The 20,258-nt window shown below is 39.0% G+C and overlaps 1 protein-coding gene across 1 annotated transcript; it reads right to left on the bottom strand.

The window, feature by feature from the left end:
- Nucleotides 1–991: 991 nt before the first annotated feature.
- On the bottom strand, nt 992–12,104 carry LOC137049268 (zinc finger protein 569-like). Its single transcript, XM_067427766.1, has 3 exons — nt 12,045–12,104; nt 11,388–11,531; nt 992–2,642 (listed from the first exon to the last, which is right to left on the bottom strand). Exons 2-3 carry the CDS (start codon nt 11,470–11,472, stop codon nt 1,303–1,305), a joined length of 1,425 nt encoding a protein of 474 aa, XP_067283867.1. The 5' UTR covers nt 11,473–11,531; nt 12,045–12,104; the 3' UTR covers nt 992–1,302.
- Nucleotides 12,105–20,258: the final 8,154 nt, after the last annotated feature.

Raw genomic sequence — 20,258 nt, 5'->3', positions numbered from 1 at the left:
CTTTAAAGGGATGAAACGTACAGAAACATTGTTTGAACATGATGTTGTGAGTTGATTTGAATTGTGAAAACAACAGTAATGTAGCATTGAATACTATGTTTAAAGGGGTACTTCAGCGCTGGGAAGATAAATCTGTATTTAAACTGGGTCATCAATGTAGTAGAAATGTGAAATTATTTTTGAATTTGGTGCCTTCTAGACTGAGAAAACACAGAAAATGTATTTTTGTCTCATGGGGATGAAAGACTACAATTCCCAGAATGTTTCGCTGCCCTGTGAGGCCATTCCCAAAGCCACCTACTGGATTACTGTGACTGAGTTGGAGAAGACACTACAATTAAAAACTGAACGTGTCTGTTCAATATAATGAGTGAGTCACGCGGCAGTATCACAGCACTGAGCACTAACTGCAGGAGTGAGATAAATGAGGTCTCGTCTCGTGATGAGAGCTGAGGTAATTGCGACTACACTCGCGGCATACATTCACAACGCGAGTCTGGCACGTTTCAGTTCATGCCTTTCCAAGCTTAACTTTCATAGAAATTAATTTGAGAAGTTAAAAGACTTACATTGCTCACCATAGCTCCGTTTAAATGAGTGCCTGTAGCTGGGACCTGAGCTCTCCCTGCCAGCTGAGTGTAATCTCCCCTCCCCCATGCGTGGGTTTAAAACATGCGGAAATAGCTCCCTCTGCTGGCTGTAGCCTTTAGCCTTTGAGCAAACATTCCTCCTATGATGCAAATATCGTCAATTTGCATCATAGGAGGAATTTTTCCAGAAATAAAATGCATACATCTCTTGTCTCAGGGGGATATGAGGGGGGAAAGCACAATCATTTGAATATACTCCAGGGTTTCTACTGATACAAAGCTATATGCTAATCGCTGAAGTAACCCTTTAAAGATGTAAATGAGTAATACAATGATTGATTGATTAATGAACAGATTTTCATGAATGCTTTATGTAAAAGCAATGAGACTGAACCAATGAAGATTTGAATATAGGAAGTGGTTTATTTAGGCAATGTTTTTGAACAATTGTATTTGTACTACTGTGAATATTTTTGAGAAAATATAAAACACAGCAAGACCAGAGCTGATCACACGCAACTCTTTGTCTGTCTTTCATCATTGTACAGTTTCCGGGTGCTGAACATGAACATTTGAACTCCTAGCTGATGCAGAGGTCCCGTACCTGCTACATATACAGCTAAACATGTCTCCATGTGGACAGGGCCTAAAACTAAATCAATACTTCCTTTTTAGTGAAATTAACTCCACACTGTTGGCAGGTGTAAGGCTTTTATCTAGTGTGAATTCTCATGTGCCTGGTAAAGCCTCCTTTACGTTTGAAACTTTGTCCACACTGTTGGCAGGTGTAAGGCTTCTCTCCAGTGTGAATTCCCATGTGGTAATTAAGATGTACTTTACTGCTGAAACTTTTTCCACATTGTTGGCAGGTGAATAGATTCCCTCCAGTGTGAACTCTCATGTGGACTCTAAGGTTTCCATGTTGACTGAAACTCTTTCCACATTGTTGGCAGGTGAAAGGTTTTTCTCCAGTGTGAATTCTAATGTGCCTGTCAAGACTTACTTTATGAGTGAAACTTTTTCCACACTGCTGGCAGTTGTAAGGGCTTTCCCCTGTGTGAACTCTTATGTGGCCTTTAAGGACTCCATGTTGATTGAAACTCTTTCCACACTGAGGGCAGGTGAAAGGCTTTTCTCCAGTGTGAATTCTCATGTGCCTGTTAAGGCTTCCTTTACAAGTGAAGCTTGTTTCACACTGTTGGCAGGTGTAAGGCTTCTCTCCAGTGTGAGTTCTCATGTGGTAATAAAGATGCACTTTTCTGTTGAAACTCCTTTTGCACTCTTGACAGGTAAAGAGACTCCCTCCAGTGTGAACTCTCATGTGGTCTGTAAGGTTTCCATGTTGATCGAAACTTTGTCCACACTGTTGGCAGGTGTAAGGCTTCTCCCTATTGTGAACTCTCATGTGGTCCTTAAGATGTTCTTTTCTGTTGAAACTCTTTCCACACTGTTGGCAGGTGAAAGGCTTTTCTCCAGTGTGAACTTTCATGTGGACTGTAAGGTTTCCATGTTGACTGAAAGTCTTTCCACATTGTTGGCAGGTGAAGAGACTCCGTCCAGTGTGAACTCTCATGTGGACTCTAAGGTTTCCATGTTGACTGAAACTCTTTCCACACTGTTGGCAGGTGTAAGGTTTTTCTCCAGTGTGAATTCGAATGTGCCTGTCAAGACTTACTTTATGAGTGAAACTTTTTCCACACTGTTGGCAGTTGTAAGGGCTCTCCCCTGTGTGAACTCTCATGTGGCATTTCAGGACTCCATGTTGAGTGAAACTCTTTCCACACCTAGGGCAGGTGAAAGGCTTTTCTCCAGTATGAATTCTCATGTGCCTGTTAAGGCTTCCTTTACAAGTGAAACGTGTTCCACACTGTTGGCAGATGTAAGGCTTCTCTACAGAAATCTCTTGTTGAGCTTTTATTTGAGTGAAAGTTTTTTCAGTCTGTGAACAACTTAAATATTTTTCTCCAGCTCTGAAATCATGAAGATTCTTATATTGTTCTTTCTCTTCATTTTCATTAAGTACTTTTGTCTCCTCTTTGAGTGCCGTTAAGTCTATGGTGAAAAAACAAACAAATAAAAGTTAGCCCCATTTTAATTGCACAATACAATAGACATCAAAACCAACATGTATGCTAGAGCCTATAGCAGGAGTGTCCAAACCTGCTCTAGAGGGTCCTGATCTGTGTCCTATTTGCACCAATACACCCACTGGAAGTTCTCAACTCTAGCCCTTGACACCTATTGATTTCCCATATTTCACAACTGGCCGCTATCATTTATCCATTTATTTACCATTTATTTTTCTTGTTAACTATTTAATCACATCTGTCTTTACTGCTGAAATTAATCCTACATAGAAAGTACAATTTATTTTTGTCTAATTATTATTGATTATATGATGCCATAAAGGCTGTATGTGCAATTATAGAGGAATTAGCTAAATGCTGTTTAAAATTACTTTTCCTTGTTCTCTGGTATAACATTTCATACATCTAATCCCACCTCATCACAATGTAATAAAGTAAGGCTTTGTTGTCATTTTACATGTCTATTTATAAACCTTTCAGGTGAATCTGACAGACCCAACTCTACCCAAGCACAGACCATACAGCCCAGAACGGTCTGCAAGAAGAGAACGGCCAAGGTGGACCTAGCAAGCATAATGGAATCCTATGTAGATCTACAGAAAAAACAATATGACGACTTCATGCAGACTGAGCAAGTTCGGCAGCAACATGAGAAAGGAAAACACTGGACAACTTGATGAAAGTGCAAATCGACATGGATGAGCGCCTCTACCAAGCACAAAGAGAGGAACGGCAGGAAAATAATAGAATGTTCATGACAGTGCTTAACAGAATGTTTGACATTTTTGCACCTTCTGCACACCAGCACCCACCCCCACATTTACATCCTAATTCTTTACATCATGTTTACTCAGCTTGTGACTACATAACATACACAAACCTGCATCTTCATGCTCAACAGCAACACTCACTCTTTTTCCGAAGTGCCCTACACTGAGACAAGCCCAATTCCGTCCTATAAGGAGTTATAGGTTTCAGAACAGGTTAGTCTGGAATGCAGTTGAATTAATGTTTTCAAAAGAGAAGATGTTTAAGGTGATTTCACAAAAGCAGAGTATGCAGAAAAATATGTATGATTTCTTCTAGTGTTGTTGTTTTGTTTTCTTCATGAAAAGCTAGGAGAATCTGGAGCACTTTTTGTTCCTCTGACATTGTTGTTAAAATATTACTATAATTTATTTATTAAGTTAGAGGCCGGGTTGAAATGGTTTGGACATGTTGAAAGGAAGGGAGAGTGAATATATTGGTAAAAGGATGCTGAGGTTAGAGCTTTCAGGCAGGAGATCAAGAGGAAGACCAAAGAGGAGGTTTCTAGATCTATTGAAGGAGGAACATGAAGGTCTGAGAGAAGAGGATACAGATGATAGGACTAGATGGAGGCAAATGATTCGCTGTGGCGACCCCTGAAGGAAACAGCCGAAAGAAGATTTTTAGACTTTTTGCTTTTCATATGGAACACTGCTTTTCCCAGAACTTGTTTAGAAATGTTCTGATAATTGGCTCACGTAAATGAGCCTTTATTTTGAGTTGAAGTTTATTCTTGATTCAAATAGGTCACCAGGACTGCTTATTGTACTTTCAATAAAAGAAAAGTTTTATGCACCCGGCCAACCACATGATGTAAAAGAAAATATTATTCATCAGACCAGGACACTCTTTTATTACTCCGTGGTCCAGTTCTGGTGCTCATGTGCCCGCTGTTAACACTTTCAGCAGTGGACCTATTCAACCCGATCACTGAGCAAGACCTTCTGTGTCTGTCATTATACCAGCTATATGCCATCTGTTTAGATGGAGTAAGTATGCATCATGATTCATCATTATTTGCATTGAAAATATTTTCTCAGAACATCTAAAAGTTCTGCAATTAAGAAGATAAAGTGTAATTATCATGCAACAAGCAATAGTCATACAGCATGCCATTGGAAAAGTGCTCAAAAGCAGCACATTTACAGCAAATACGTTAATATAAAATGTAAAATATAAAATGCATATAAATATAAAAGTTCTGGATAATGATTTTCATGAATTTTCAGGGCTGAACTCCAATGATTTGACTTAAATAAAATTATTATTAAATGTATATCAGATGTAAAAAAAATTTACATGTTTGTTTATTTTGAGACTTTTAGACTTGGAGGCTGAAACCTGTGACTACATGCAAAAGAAAATGGTCTGCAACCATCCTGTGGAAAGCTACTGATAATGATAATGATATTCCAACTGTTCATTCAAATCAAGAATGTTATGTGGCATTTAATGACATTTAATAATAATAATAATAATACCAAGATACATTATAAATTATGGGCGTCGGAAGCAAATAAAAAAATGGGTGGGTCCTCTCTCAGATTTTTTTTTTACTAGAGTAACGTTAGATGCCATTTACATTAAATACAAACATACAGCTGTTTACTAACCGATTGATTGGGCCAGACAAAAACGTGGAAATCACAATTTTTTTTACCGTGGCTATAGTGTAGGCGCATCTCACGCAAATCGATCAAGGTTCAAATCCGCCTTTTGCCACACTCGCTCTACTCCCTTTTCCCATTACATAGCACATTGGAAAGGCATTTATTTCCATTAAAAGTGGACAAAATATTAGAAAAGTGGAAATAAAGCACCTGATGTGTTTAATACAACATGCAGAATTAGAGACGATAAAAGTGAGTGGGTCCAATATTATTGGTCATAAAAAGTGGGTGTCCCACACTCAATGGTTCCGACACCCATGTTATAAATACAAATATATAATATACCAGTGTTCAAAAGTTTGGGGTCAGTAAGATTTTATAAAAAGTACTTTCTGCTCACAATGGCCGCGTATTTTAGATCAAAAGTGCAGGAATATTGTGAAATATTATTACAGTTAAAAATAGATGGGACTTCCAGTAAGATTGTGGAGTGAGAAATCGCAAAGTTTCTGCTCTGAGCATTACTTTTCATATTCATAATTTCTACTTATTTGCACATCACAGTATACCTAATATCTTAGCACGAACTTAATCATATTTGAATTCAGTCCTTCAGTAACCTATTATGGCTAGAGGTAATATGAAAAAGACTGCAGATTTCGCTAAGGAAAACATGCAAGCAGCGGACATGGCCGCTTTGGCGCAGGTGGATGATATCCGTGATATCTTTGGGGGTATCAGATCAGAGGTTGCGGCGCTTAGAACAGAGATTCTCTCTGAGTTGAAATCTTCCATTTCGGCTGTGAAAACATCATTGCAGGTGCAGGAGTAAAAGCTGAAGGATGTTGAAGAATCACTCGCAGATGTGGATGGTCGGGTCGCTTCATTGGAAACCATGTGCGCAGTTTTGTCGAAAGACAATGAACGGATGAAGGCAAAAATCAACAACTTAGAAAACCGTTCTAGGAGGAATAATGTGAGAATAAAGCTTGGAAAATGCTCTGCAAGAACAAAGAAATTTGTTTGTTTTCTCGAGGTGGCAAGAACAAAGTTCGTTCTGGCCAGAACATTCCATACTTCACGAGAAAAGCAGGTGCAGATCATCTGCATTTCTCTGCATTAACCACGCCCACTTTAAATGTATGACCAATCACATAATAGTTCTTGGACACCCACAAGAAAAAAAATCTGCTCAGGCGATGTGTCGAGAACAAGCTGCGAGAACTCCCAAACCAGGGCTGCGAGAACAAAATGATGTGTTTTTGTTCTCGCAGCCCTGGTAGCGAGAACTTTCTCTGTTCTTGCGGAGTATGTTAAAGCCTTAAATCGGCATTCCTTAGCACTCTGAGGTCGCACGCCCAGCCAGTTTTATGGAGAAACTCCTATTTGATGTCTTTGGAAGGGAGAGTTTTACTAAAGATAGTGGACAGGTGGTGGACAGAGGGCATCGCTTCCTGGCACCGCCGCCGAAACCAAACCAGGCCCAGAGACCCTTTATCGTCCGACTCAATCACTTTCAGACGAGGGAATTTATTCTTCAACTTGTGCGGCGGGAAAAGGGACAGCTTCTGTATAACAGCTAAAGGATTCATTTCTACAGGAGTGGAAAACTGGTAAGTGATGGCACACTGTAAACCATTGTATGTTGTTCACAGCGTTCGTGGCTCGACTTGTCGAAACTGTTTCCCAAGATGGCTACCGTATGTATGCGCGTAATGTACAATCTTTATAAAGTATCTTCTTATTAAACTGTTTGTACACTTACAAAGCTTACAAAGTTTATTATGCTACCGTGTTAGTGTGAGGCTATTTTGAGCCTTGTTGTTAGTATTAACTAGCAATTTAATTTCACTTATTCTATGCCCCATACACTCACGTTATAAGCTAATCTGTCTATAGAGATAAAACTCTTTACAATCGATTTTCATGGAAGCGCATCACAGAGAACAATCTACTCGGTAACCATGTGTTAATTACCCCTAGGTTCATTTTTCACTGGAGTTGTCCATTAATTTGATAAAAAATTATGGTTTTGCCACACTTTTTATACTTATTCTTAACTATTCCTATATTCATAAGAAAATGTTTTTTGCCAACCTAGGTAAGTTAATAGGTTCCTGTTTGGGTGCGGGGGGAGGAAGCGTACCAAATTTGCTGTCAAGTCCTTGGTTTGTGCACCTCTTCCCGATATCAGAAAAGAGTTTCATTACATCACTCAATCCAGTAATTGCGCACACGTAAAAGATTTGGTTGCAGTTTAGGAAGCATTTTGTTTTACAAGCTGCCTCAGTTGTGGGTCATAGAATCATAGAATCACTGGCAAACATAGCAGCACAACACGAAAGCATATTGTTTATAATCACATTCACAATAAAAGCATAATGTAGACAATAAAGACTGCTTGAAGACTAAAATGGCAATAGTTTTCAGCCATACATGATCCTACTGTATAGCTACTTTTACCACACTATCTAGATACTCAGCTTGCTCACTCTGGAATGATGGTCAACTAGATGTGATTTTCGATGTGTTTAAAATACACATTATGCTTCAAATGATTATTAATTTATGGAAATATAGTACTACTTTAACGACAAGACAAGACAATGAAATTGGTGTGGGAAAAAAACGAATAAACACCTGCCACAGCAGAATTTCATCTCCCATCTGCTATTTTTAACGGTTATGCCACGCCCATCTCGGGAACTTGGGCATCAAAATTGTTTCCGAACTTCCCAGTGGTACACACGACATCAGAAGGCATTCATGTGCAATTTTTACCTCGAAAACTCGTATTTGCGATAATTCCGAAAGCACGTGAAGGCAGCATGGAATTAAAACCTTAAAAGATTTATTTTTTTAATAATATTTTCTGTTCCTTTGGGGAGCTTGTACACAACTTTTCCTCATCCAAAACGAATTTCTTCAGATATGCAGATAAGTAGTTTCATTAAATCGATATTTAAATATGTTTTAAATTACCTGCGCTTTCAGTCATTGATGCACTGCTGGATTTAAAACCAGAGTGCAGAGGATTGATTTCTGGCGTATATTCTCTCATAAACTCCATTAATCCTTGACGCTCAGACTATGTTAAAAACTCCTCGCAGCTTGACCTGGGTAGAGACTTTACTGATATGGAATGGGGTCATATTTTAGATAAAGTAAATTCTTTATTCATCAAATTCGTCAGCCCTGTGCCAGACATGCCTAGCCTAGAAATCTAGACCCACCCTAGTGGCAGCAAATCTAATTTGCCCGCGAGAGTCGTCTAGCAACTCTCAATACCCTTCTGAGCTGTAATCACCTAACTCTTGCCGGGACAATCACATCGTGTATAGAGTCGGTGGGCGGGGCCATAATGACGACGGCCGGGTTGCGTGCTTCTAGTAAACACAGAAACTGGCGAACGGCGGTCTTTCGAATCAGCTTTGACCGCAACTCGGGAATACTTGGAGTTGAGCTTCTCTCTGAGAAAAGAACGGCACTGAAGTCATTCTTAAAAAGGGAAGATGTGTTCGGAGTTTTGCTGACCAGATACGGCGAATGTTTAATCATTCAACAAGTTCCGTTTCAACTTCGTTGCTCTGGTTGGTTGTAGCGCTATCCTATCGCTGTGCAGGGGGAGTTTGAAAGACACCGTTTATCCCGCCCCTCGGATTGAGCCGTCAATGGTGAGTTTCCAGACCAAACATCTTGATGTGGGTCTGGCTTGTCAGGCTAAGACATGCCCTTAGTCAATTTAAAATACTTCATAGGCTACATTTAACCAATTCAAAATTAGCTAGGATCTATCCATCTATCCAGTCCTGCATGCAACGATGTGTACAGACACTAATCATAACAGCCCATATGTTTTAGTCATGCCCGAAACTGGAGAGGTTTTGGAAAGATATCTTAAAATTTTTCAGTGACATGTACGGTGTCTCTATTGACCCTGACCCACTTTTAGCCGTCTTCGGTACTAGAACAGAAAAGGATGCATTTAAGGAAGGAATGTATCAGATAATTGCCTTTACCACTGTGTTTTTAAGACATTTAATTTTCCTCCAAAGGAAAAAAGCTGAGCCCCCAACACATAGTAGTTAAAGAAGCAAAAAGTTAAAGATGTATTACATCCAGCTTGAAAAAAATCACATTTAATGTCAGAGGTTCAAAAAGCAAAATTTTTTGAAACATAGTCATTCTTTCTAGTGTATTTTGATGACTTGTAATTATCAGAGGGAGGGGCCACATAAACAGAAGCTGACCTACATACTTTGTTAAAGGTGCACTATGCAACTTTCCGTCCACTAGAGATGGCCTGTTCAAAACAAAGGCATAGATTGATGACGCCAAGTTTGAGCGCAGCATCTTGGGACTTGTTTTTCTGCTCACAGCCGATGTAAAATAGGACTCTGGCAGAAATCACGTTCATGAATGCGGTTATTAACGTTACTGTAGTGTGAAGCAGAGCAGGACAGAGTGTTGTGGAGCTGAGCACGGCTTCTGGAGCAATTGTTATACAAACACCCACCTTGTTACACAAACACTAGCAATTTTCTCACATTTGGGATATTGTAAGTACTCAACTGAACGAAATATATAACACTGGCCTGGTGTCTTTTGGATATTTTTTCTGTAAAAATACTACATAATACACCTTTAATCTTTCGTTATATTCTTTCATGAGGGGATTCCCTACTTTATTTTTTATCTTTCTCTTCTACTTTCTAGACGATCTGTTAATTGCTTGTTTCATGCTAGGGCTGGGCGAAAAAACGATAACGATAATTATCACGATATAATTGTAACGATAAAACGATAACAACAGTTCGATTAATTCTCGATAATGCTTACGCGCTATGCGTAATGCTGCGCATGCGTATTGCAGACCGGGCTTCTGTATGCTGCACGTGCTGTTGTTTACAGTCAGTGACTGACAGTCTGGGAGGATCGGAGTGAAGTGGAGCAATAAAAATGAGCAAAAGTGAAGAAAACTCAGCGCTCACGACCACCTCAGAGGACACAGATATCATTGACAAGTTCGCTCAACTTCAGTGGTTTGGAGATATTTTGGCGATCCCATCCCACATAAAACAGAGCGACATGCGCGGGCTGCTGGTTCATTTGAGAATGAACCACACGTAATTTAATTATTAAATTATCGTGCTTTTTCGAAATTCTTCCATTTAACATTGAGCCCAACACAGCGGTAAATGTACATTAATTACATTAACGCAATAATCACTAAAACTTCGGACTTGTACATCGCTATCATAATTGTTTGTCTTTGTTTGTCAAATGGATTAATGACTCGGCATCGCATGTATCAAAAGAGAAATAATTTCATCCGATGTTTAAAATGAATAAAATACACTAGACAGCCCTTACTGGAGATCCACAAATACTGAAGTTTGCTCTCTCCCGACCAGCCCACTGTTGGTGAGGTGTGTGTGAGAGAGAGAGAGAGAGAGAAAGAGAGAGAGAGAGAAACACAATGAAGGATAGTTTAAAACCACAGGTAACTGTCTGTTTTCTAAATCTTTAGCAAAAATATGCCTTTAAACTTCAAAGAAATAAAGATTTTACATTTATCATGATATTTATCGATATCGACTGATATGGAAAATTTTATCGTGATAATTTTTTGGGCCATTTCGCCCAGCCCTATTTCATGCCCATCCACGTGATTTACAATTCTGGTAAACTGGACAAAGCTGAGACAGATATAAGGTGATTTATTACTTTCTTCATTTACTAATCGATTTGTTTGCTTATTTTTCTGTTTTTTTTTTTACTATTACTTATTTTTGTTGTTGTTGTACCTACATATGTGCACTTTATACCTTGCATAAGCACACTACTGCAATGCATCTGTTTGTGGTTTTGAGGATAATATCTGATGTCTTTGAACTGAAAGCTATGCCTTTGTCTTAAGTTGCACAAGGGAAATGAGAGGGTTTTTTTGTTATGTCTCTTCTGTTGCAATTGTATTTTTGTGTGTGCATGTTTTGTTAAAAAATGGCTATAAAGTACTCACAAAAATAAATAAATAGATGTCTTCTATTTGAATTTAAAAATATTTCCTGTGACAGCAAATCTCCACTACTCCAGTCTTCAGTGTCACAAGATCCAAGGACAAAAATCATTCTAATATGCTGATTTGGACATGTAACAGTTTTATTTATGAACAGAAAGATTTAAATAGACATTTTAATTGCTTTTAAATATTTCTGAAATGTTTTATTAACAAAAATATAACTCATTTCTGTAGAGCTGGACAGGATTAAATGACTGAGTTTGAGAACTACCTGTTTGTTCCTCAGTTTCTTCATGTTTCACTCTAAATGTTTCTTCTATCTTCAATTCTTCACTCTCTTCTTTAATAAACTCCATTTTTATAATAGTGCATCACGTGGATTTCAGTCACTTCACCAGGAGTTTTTATGTCTTTCCTGTTTAGGATAAGAATAACAGTAAGAAAAATAAATCCAAACTAAATCTCTGAGAATCTCAATCAGTGGCCCATTGCACAAAATTAGGATAAGGGATTAAGCCGGGATATCTTTGTGATGTTGTCATCTGTATGCAAAATTTAGTACACCGCTGTTGTGTACCCTGAAGGCACACTCACACCAAGAACTATAACGAAAGATAACTGTACAGCAGATAAATTGAGCCGACATCATCTAGATATCTCGGCTTAAACCCTTGTCCGGGTTTTGTGCAATAGGCCAGCTCTAGTTCAGTCATTTGTTGTGAATCAATCTGCTCATTTGACTCGGAGAGTGGAAAGCTCCGGTTCTCTCGTCACTCAGAGACTGCATTCATGTTTGAACTGATTCACGATAAAGAGCATGAAACACTCCGTCAATCACACAACGTTGATTAAAGTTAGATAAAGCAATGCAGTTAATTTCAATAATACAGTATTCATTCTGCGTCGCTTTAAACGCTTAAAAACAAACCTTTCTCCAGCCGAATCCCAACAGTTGCAGAAGCGCAGCGGCCTTGTGACATCACACTTGAATACCAAAATAAAAGTCCCGTTCACTGCTGTGTCTAAAATCCAGTACATAAGTACATAGAAATGTACGTAGAAAATATCATTTTAAAAAGATGACAAAATTCAGAGTTTAATGTATTATTGAAATGCCGTTCATTAATACAATGGTAAGTTAATAATACAGTTAACATTTTTTTTTTTTTTTAAAGCAATATCACAATGCAGTCCCTTAATAATTGTGTGCCTGAATAAATTATTTCTTACTTATTTTTTTATGTAGACTCACATCTACAGTCACACTATTTATGTTCATCATCCCATCATCCAGACGGTTCATCCACTGGCCTTTCCCTGAGATTGATCCACTCCAATGTCTCTCCGGTTCATCCACTGCCCCAGAGTCATCCATTAGTTCTGCTGTTTTTTCAATCTGCCATAGATCTGCATTACATGGATAGTTCAACAACAAATGAACAACCTCTCATCATTTACTCTCACCCTCATGACACACACACTGTTAAAAATAAGAGTACAATTACTGTTAAAACTGTCCAATAACAAAGGTAACAGACTATAATAATCCAAAATAGTACCACTTTAGTACATATTAAATTTTTATAAATCAAAACACAGTACACAACTTAACTGGTTTCATAAACATTAAAAATAAAATGAGGAGAGACCATAACGTCACAAGCAAATAACAGGGATTATGGTGTCCTTAATTTTGTTTTGCACAAATTTATGACTTTTTTTGACACTCTAGATTGGCATTTGGAACAGTTCTGAGCTGCTGTTAGTCACTGCAAAGATTTTACATACGGATAGTTGAGAAGCAATGTAGACCAATCAGCGCATCACACTTCTTCTCCTAGTTGGTCATGGATTATTTTAACTTCAACTCTAAGTGTTTACTCCTTTTCCCGTGTGAAAGTACAGCCCCAACCTCTTTGTAAAAAGCAAGGGTCAGAAGAAACGCATCAGTGTCAGGACTTCTGATGACTATATGTCTGCTATATTTAGCAGCATGTGCACAGTGTAGCAGAAGTCGGGTGTCTGCCTCTTCCTGTACTGTGAGCAGATCTGGCATTGGTAAGACTTGCAGATCAGCTGTATTGTGTCTTTTTCTTAGAGCATGGCACTCTCCTCCATGTCCAACGATTAAAGTGAGGTCATCCATCAGATAATTTCCGGATTTGCTCCATTCCTGTGTATACATGTATTTCTCTTGTCCCAGTTTAACTTTTGATCCAAAAGGTTTTGGACCTGTCCTCTTTCTTCTAATGTAGGTGTCAATATGGGCATGAGTGGTTGAAGAGACCATTTCCTTGTTCTCTGACACACCACAGGTAATTGGCCTCTGAATTACAATACCATTTGTGTTATGCGTTGTTCCCTTTCCAGATAGTATTTCTTCACCAAAGTCATTGTTGTCCCATACAAGAGTTGCTTGAACTTGAACTGTAATGTTTGGTGGGATGTATGTATCACCTCTTTGTAATTGCAGCTCTGCTAGAGCTGTGTCATGTTCCAGTATTTGTGAGTTGGAGGAACAGTGCCCTAGACCATTCAGTATTCCTATCATCTGAGCTGATCCTGTCGTATGTCGTACAGCCATGGCTAAGGAGGAATGCTTTGGCATTAGTCAGTGTCCTTTCATCGCAAGATTCATGATATCCTGACACAATCTTCTGGTTATTCTCAACACTAACATTGGTACACAAACCATCAGTTCTAAATTTTGTAGTCATACTTGTTGACCAAGCCAGGACATTGTATAATTCATTTGGTACCAGACTTGAGGCAAGGTCTTGTGCTTTGGGTGGCCATGGCAGTTTAGGAGTAGTTTTGCACTTGGCATCTATAATCCCCTTTAGTGACATGGCTGCATGATACAGAAGTCTTGAGTCTTTTGTTCCTTGCCCTGCTCCAACATGACTTGCTTCTGCGTCATCTTCACTATAGTCTGATGATAATGACTGTGATGGTTCATCATGGATTACTTCATCAGCAGTTAAGTTATCAACATATACTAAATAATTTCTCGAGGAATTTAGAATTCTCAAAATGGATGTGACTTTTGAAGTCTGGCTTTTAAAGAAAAAGCTTTGTAAGATGAAATGTCAACACCTTCTTGTTCCTTAATTATGTTTTTAAAAAAAGGCCATTTAACCAGGACAGCCTTAATACCTCACGGTTTCTCAGCAACCTCTCTTCCACCAATGACTCACAGATATGGGTGTAGCCTGCCTGATATGGATTGCTTTCTGGATTTCCGTCACAAGGAATTTTAGGCAGATGTCTTGTATAACGTCTGTAGCAGCTCAAATGATACATGGCCTCTGATGCTACAAGATCCCTCCCACGTATGTGCAGTAGTAGACTTTCATCCCTCTGCAGCAATAATTAGTTTACCTGCAGTTATTGTTTCACTCTAAGCAAGCTTTTCTTTTGAACTTTTTCTGCTGTGACTATCAGTTGTGTATTGGTTCTTTCTGCATATCAGGCATCCAACAGGCAGGAGATGGAAAGCCTTTTTGTGAGGCTTGGGCCATCTGATGCATCTGAAAGCAAAACCTGAACCTTGGATGCAGTGTCATCACTGACTTCCTCTGGCAGCAAGTGGCCTTTATCTATATGATTACAAAGGGGAGAAAAATGTGTTTATCTAGTAATACAATGTCTTTTTTTCTAATAAAACTAATAAAAATCCTAGTTTTTAACTAACTAGAAAATACAAATACATGATGCACCAATACACAATTATTTTAAAGGTGGGGTAAGTGTTATCTGGTAACCGTTGTTGGTATTTCAAATCACCAAAACAAACACGCCCCTACCCCCAAAAGGGTCTCGCCCCTATTTTGATAGCGCCGCCCCACACATACGTAAACCCAGAGCAGAGGTATCAACGGCTATGGCAGAATCTCTGTGTATCTAATCCAGGTCGAATATTCAATGAAAAAGTCATCCCTTCTATCACAAAAACAAACCGTTCTTGTGAACAACTCAATAGTACACAAGCACACAGTCCAGCTAACGACATATTACAATTATGACAAGATTAGAGATAGTGATCAAACTGTTCTCATGAACAACTCTAAAGAACACAAGCATGACAGTAGCCTAGAAATCTAGACGCACCCTAGCGGCAGCAAATTTAATCTGCCCGCGAGTGTCGTCTAGCAACTCTCAATACCCTTCTGAGCTGTATTCCCCTAACTCTTGCCGGGCCAATCACATCGTGTATAGAGTCGGTGGGCAGGGACCTTAATGACGACGGCCGAGTTGCGTTTGCGTGCTTCTAGTAAATACAGAAACTGGCAAACGGCGGTCTTGCAAATCAGCTCTAACCGCGACTCTGGAAGACTTGGAGTTAAGCTTTTCTCTGAGAAAAGAACAAAGAACGGCACTGAAGTGATTCTTAAAAAGGGAAGATGTGCTCAGAGTTTTGACGACCGGATACGGCGAATGTTTAATCTATCAACAAGCTCTGTTTCACCTTCGTTGCTCTGGTTAGTTGTAGCGCTATCCTATCGCGTGCAGAGGGAGTTTAAAGACAACCGTTTATCCCGCCCCTCGGATTGAGCCCTGTCTATGGTGAGTTTCCAGACCAAACATCTTGATGTGGGTCTGGCTTGTCAGGCTAGCATGACAGTCTAGCTAACAACATATTAAAATTATGACTGGATAAGGGTTATAAAGATTATGAAAAGAGTAAACAAACATATTAGGAGGAGTATAGTATCTTACTTGTCGGAGACATTGTGTGAGCTGATGCTTGAGGAGATTTAGATGCTCCATACGATGTGGAAATGAACAGGTCTTTATCATCGCTGAAGTGAGCCACAATACAATCGCAAATGGACTAACAAGCGAACATGACACACGAGCATAGTCAAGCTGCATATATTAGGCTATTTGTCGGCTAATGTCCGTCATGTGTGACTCGTGTGTTTTGAATAATGACGTGCACAGAGCTAGAGCGAGCGCTCTTCTCACCATCACGCCCCTTACCTGCTGATTGGCTACAAGTTTGTTATTCCACTCGGCCCGTGTCCTTTTTCTAAAACGGTTTTTACTTACCCCACCTTTAATAGACAATTGGTAGAATTGATGGATTTGATACCTTCAGTATTCAGATTTTTTACCTTCAGTATCTTTGGCTACATTTTCTCTCCTCCTACATGCTCTTGCAATGTGATCTTTATTGGTGAAAAGCATGTAGCATTCCTAATGGAAGTTTCTGTTAAGTTAAATGTTGCTATGGCTTTTTCAGCAACTAAACTCTCAGCAGTGTTGAGGTTAACCCATTTCTGGGCACACTGAACAAATTATGTCCAACTTGTTTGAGAAAATAAGGTTATTGGGCTTTTTGCCTTAAAAGCAACATATAGGCTATACAGCACTTCATATTGTTGCACACCGGCTTTTAATTGCGACCCTCTATGTTATGCGGTCTATGTAAATAAATTAGGTGACAAGCCCACAACAACGTTAGAAGTCTTTTGATGGTAAGTGCACAATGTATAATATAATTTGTATAGATAAGAAGTATATAAAGCCTATTTTAATGGAGGGATTCGTTATCAAAGATACATTTTACAGTATCAACAATGTTGGTTGTCAAGGAGATGGGTTTATTTGTTTACCTTTTCTGATGTTACGGTTTAGTTGTCCTACAAATTTGCCAGTTAAAAAATTTAAGAGTTCAAATGTGCACGAATCACCGTTGGAAACAATTCTTACACCACTTATGATATTTTTTACATGCCATCTGTAAACAAATGACTTAGTTCCTTGGCAGGGATCTGTGAAATTCACAATATCAGGGTCCGGTCCACGGCCTATTTATTTAAAGTGACAGCTAAATACAAGCAAAACTTGAGGGGCCAAACTGTAAGTAATTAAAATATGGCTCTCTTATTCCTCATCCTTCTTGTTGTCCGCTCACAAATTTGCTGGCGTCTGTGGCACATCCCCTTATAAATTAACACATAAATGCTAAATTCAGTGGCCTCTCAATTTACTTTAGTATGCCCATGTGGCATCTTTATTATTGTTCTTTTTTGCATGCCGGTCAGTTCAGGACCGTGACCAATTCACACTGGCATCTAGATTTTTTTTATTTATTTTTTTGTGGAGTTTATTTTTTGTGGAGAGGAACACCTTTTAATTAAAAATTTTGAATGGATTTGGGCAATACATTCTAACTGACCACTTGGCTTGCTGTGTGGACATAGCCTGTATTTTTGCCAGATGCCTTTATGTCTAAAATGGTTTTGCCCAATCCCTTTACATCTTTTACGGTTTCGTTCAATGCTCATATGCAGTTTCACCTGATACCATTATGCCTGAGATGGTTTCGCCTTTTCTGTGAAACTGGGGTTTAATGTCTCCGAAAGGATAGTGTCACATTTCATGTATATGTGGCAGTGTATGGGTGCTTCCCAATTCTTATTTGTGCATCCTCGCTTCCTTTCCTAGCTTCCTTTCCTCGCGCCTTAGCTCCACCCCTTCAGGATGCGAGAGAAGGATGCAAGGAGAAGACGCAAGGACGGATGAATTGAATCAAGAGAAATGATATATCCTCGCTCCCTTTAACGTCTCTTCAAAGCGGCGTCAATTAATGATGACTGCACCGCTGGATTTATTTGTGATTCTTGGATATTAGAGATAACTTTTTATATTGTAAGCTTCAGCCTCCACAAAATACCACATTTGTCCATATTTTAATCAATATTACCAGTTATTATTAACAACGAATTCCAGTTATTAACTGCTTTTTATTCATTGTATAGTAGCCTATTATTTTTTATTTGTTTCTCTATTTGTTTCTTTCATTTTCTTTTGCTTTGATATAATTCTGCAACTCTCAGGTGTTGTTATTCGACAAATATTTGTGTTGTAGCCTACATGGAAACATAACAATGAATAAACTGTGGCCCGATATGAAGGGGGAGGAGAATTAATGCTTGCGTCACGTTTAGTCGATATAACACTTCCGCAAAGGATACTCCTGTGTATCCTTACTCATGACTCCTCAGGAAGCCTCCTCACTCCTCCATCCTCGCGGTGCAATTAGAGAATTGAGATCTACAAGATGGCTGAGCTCCATCGGTTTACGGCTCATAGGATGGAGGACGGTTGAGCGAGGAAACAAGGAGGGATATTGAGAAGGACCCTATTGTTTACTCTGAGTCTTCTATCCCCCTCTGCTGGTTAAGTATGAAAAGGAAACTCATTAATGAGCTGAATTATGTTGACCGGGTTAATTAGTGATCACAGGTGTTGGTCATTATTAGAAGCTTATATAAACCCTCAGTTCATAACGTTTAAGAAAGAAGAGGGAACGTTTAGTTGTAGTGGGTTTTTGTGTGAAAGTGGATGTTAAAAGAAGTGTGTGTATGAGAATGTTATAAAAAAAAAATGAAAGAAAAAAAAGTATTTAGTAAAAGGTCTTGATAAGTGAGAAAAGCTATAGAAATTTTTTAGAGGACAGTGTACTTTGTCTTTTAGACAAAAGGTTTGTTGATGGAAGATTTTTGGGAAGACCTCTAATCAGATTTTGATACCAGATACGTTTTTTTTTTTTTTGGTTTGGTTTTTTAATCTTACAAACCCATTGGGCTGATTTTGGGGGCGAGAGTTAGCCAATCTCTTGTGAAGTTGAGTTGAGATTTGGCACTCTTAAGTCCTGTCTTGAAGAGTCTTGTAAAGTTTTTTTTTTTTTTTAAACCCTCCCAAAATCAATCTTTCAGTACAAATCCCTCTTTGCACAGACACACATTCACTGTTTAGGGAAGTTTTTTTTGCCACATTACTTGTCACAACCCTTCATCAATTAGTTTTTTGACAGAGCTCATTAAAAGGATGGAGAATTTAGAATAGTCATATCACCAAATGTTAATTTTTTTAAATATGTCAATAAAAGGTTGACTAAAAGTGTGTCTATGGTGTTTTTGACTTAAGTGGACCTGAACTTCTATTAAATACAAGTTAAACAAGTTTTGTTGCTTTCAGTTGTGTCTAAATCTTGCCTGAACCATCTCCTTAGTAGATTCAGTACGAGGGCACAAATGCAGCAGCTTTAATTGGATGCCCTCTTCTACAAGTGGTTTTGAGAGCAGAACATCCATTTCAAAGAACTTCTCAGATCCTAAATTAAGCAATTGGTGCAGCGCAAAGTCAATCACTAACTTTGCCTGTAGTATCTTCAACAGTCACCTTTTGAATGCAAAATTGCTAAAGCAGTTTTGAAATATGCTCCACACTGTTGGCCTCTTGTGATTTGCTTTTGAAAGGTTCACATTAGGCATAACATGTTGCTTTGGACACTTACTATACTCCACTGTTAACTCAGGATGCTTCCATCACTTTCGAGCCTTCGACAACTCCAGGCACCTCAATATTAACGTATTAACGGGGGGGTGAAACACTCAGTTTCAGTCAATCTCATGTCAATCTTGAGTACCTATAGAGTAGTATTGCATCCTTCATATCTCTGAAAAGTCTTTAGTTTTATTATATTTATAAAAGAAATATGGGCTGTATCAAGTCTTTCCGGAAAAAAACGAGCCCCTGGAGGCGTATCGTGTGGGCGGAGCTAAAGAATGACGAGTGGGCAAAGCGGTGACGTTAGCGCATTTGAATGATGAAGCACGCTTTGTGAGAACCCCTAGGTTTGTTTGGGTGGTTTTATAATAAACAAACAGACACATATTGGTCAGCTAAACAAATGTATTTAAACACACACCATAGATTGCATGCTCCATTGATAAATTAACTAACGTTATACACGATTGTGTTGTTTACTGATGTTTACTTGCACGACGATAGCCAACAACATAGACATTTGAAGCAGTTTTACTCACCGCCTGTTTCCAAAGCACGACCGTGAACCTTTATCGTTGGGACCGCTCCGTCGAAAACACACTTCTTTGGTGACTGTAACATCACCCATAGGAATAAAGTGGAGCGCGGTGCGACAGAAGTGTTGCACGGAAGAGTGGATCTGCACCTGAGAGAGTGTCTATGGGCATGCATTTCCTCTCTCGCTCTAGTTACGCGCGCGTGCAGCCTCCGGGAGAAGAGCCCGTTCGGCCATTCCGCTCTATCGACGTCAAGCAGACCCATACTCGAAAAAAACTCTATGAAACTTGTGAGAAACCGGAAG

This window comes from Pseudorasbora parva, chromosome 20 (assembly GCF_024679245.1).
Source record: "Pseudorasbora parva isolate DD20220531a chromosome 20, ASM2467924v1, whole genome shotgun sequence".
Taxonomy (NCBI): domain Eukaryota; kingdom Metazoa; phylum Chordata; class Actinopteri; order Cypriniformes; family Gobionidae; genus Pseudorasbora; species Pseudorasbora parva.
Note: the sequence above shows the minus strand (reverse complement) of the source record. Positions and strands in the feature narration are given on the sequence as shown.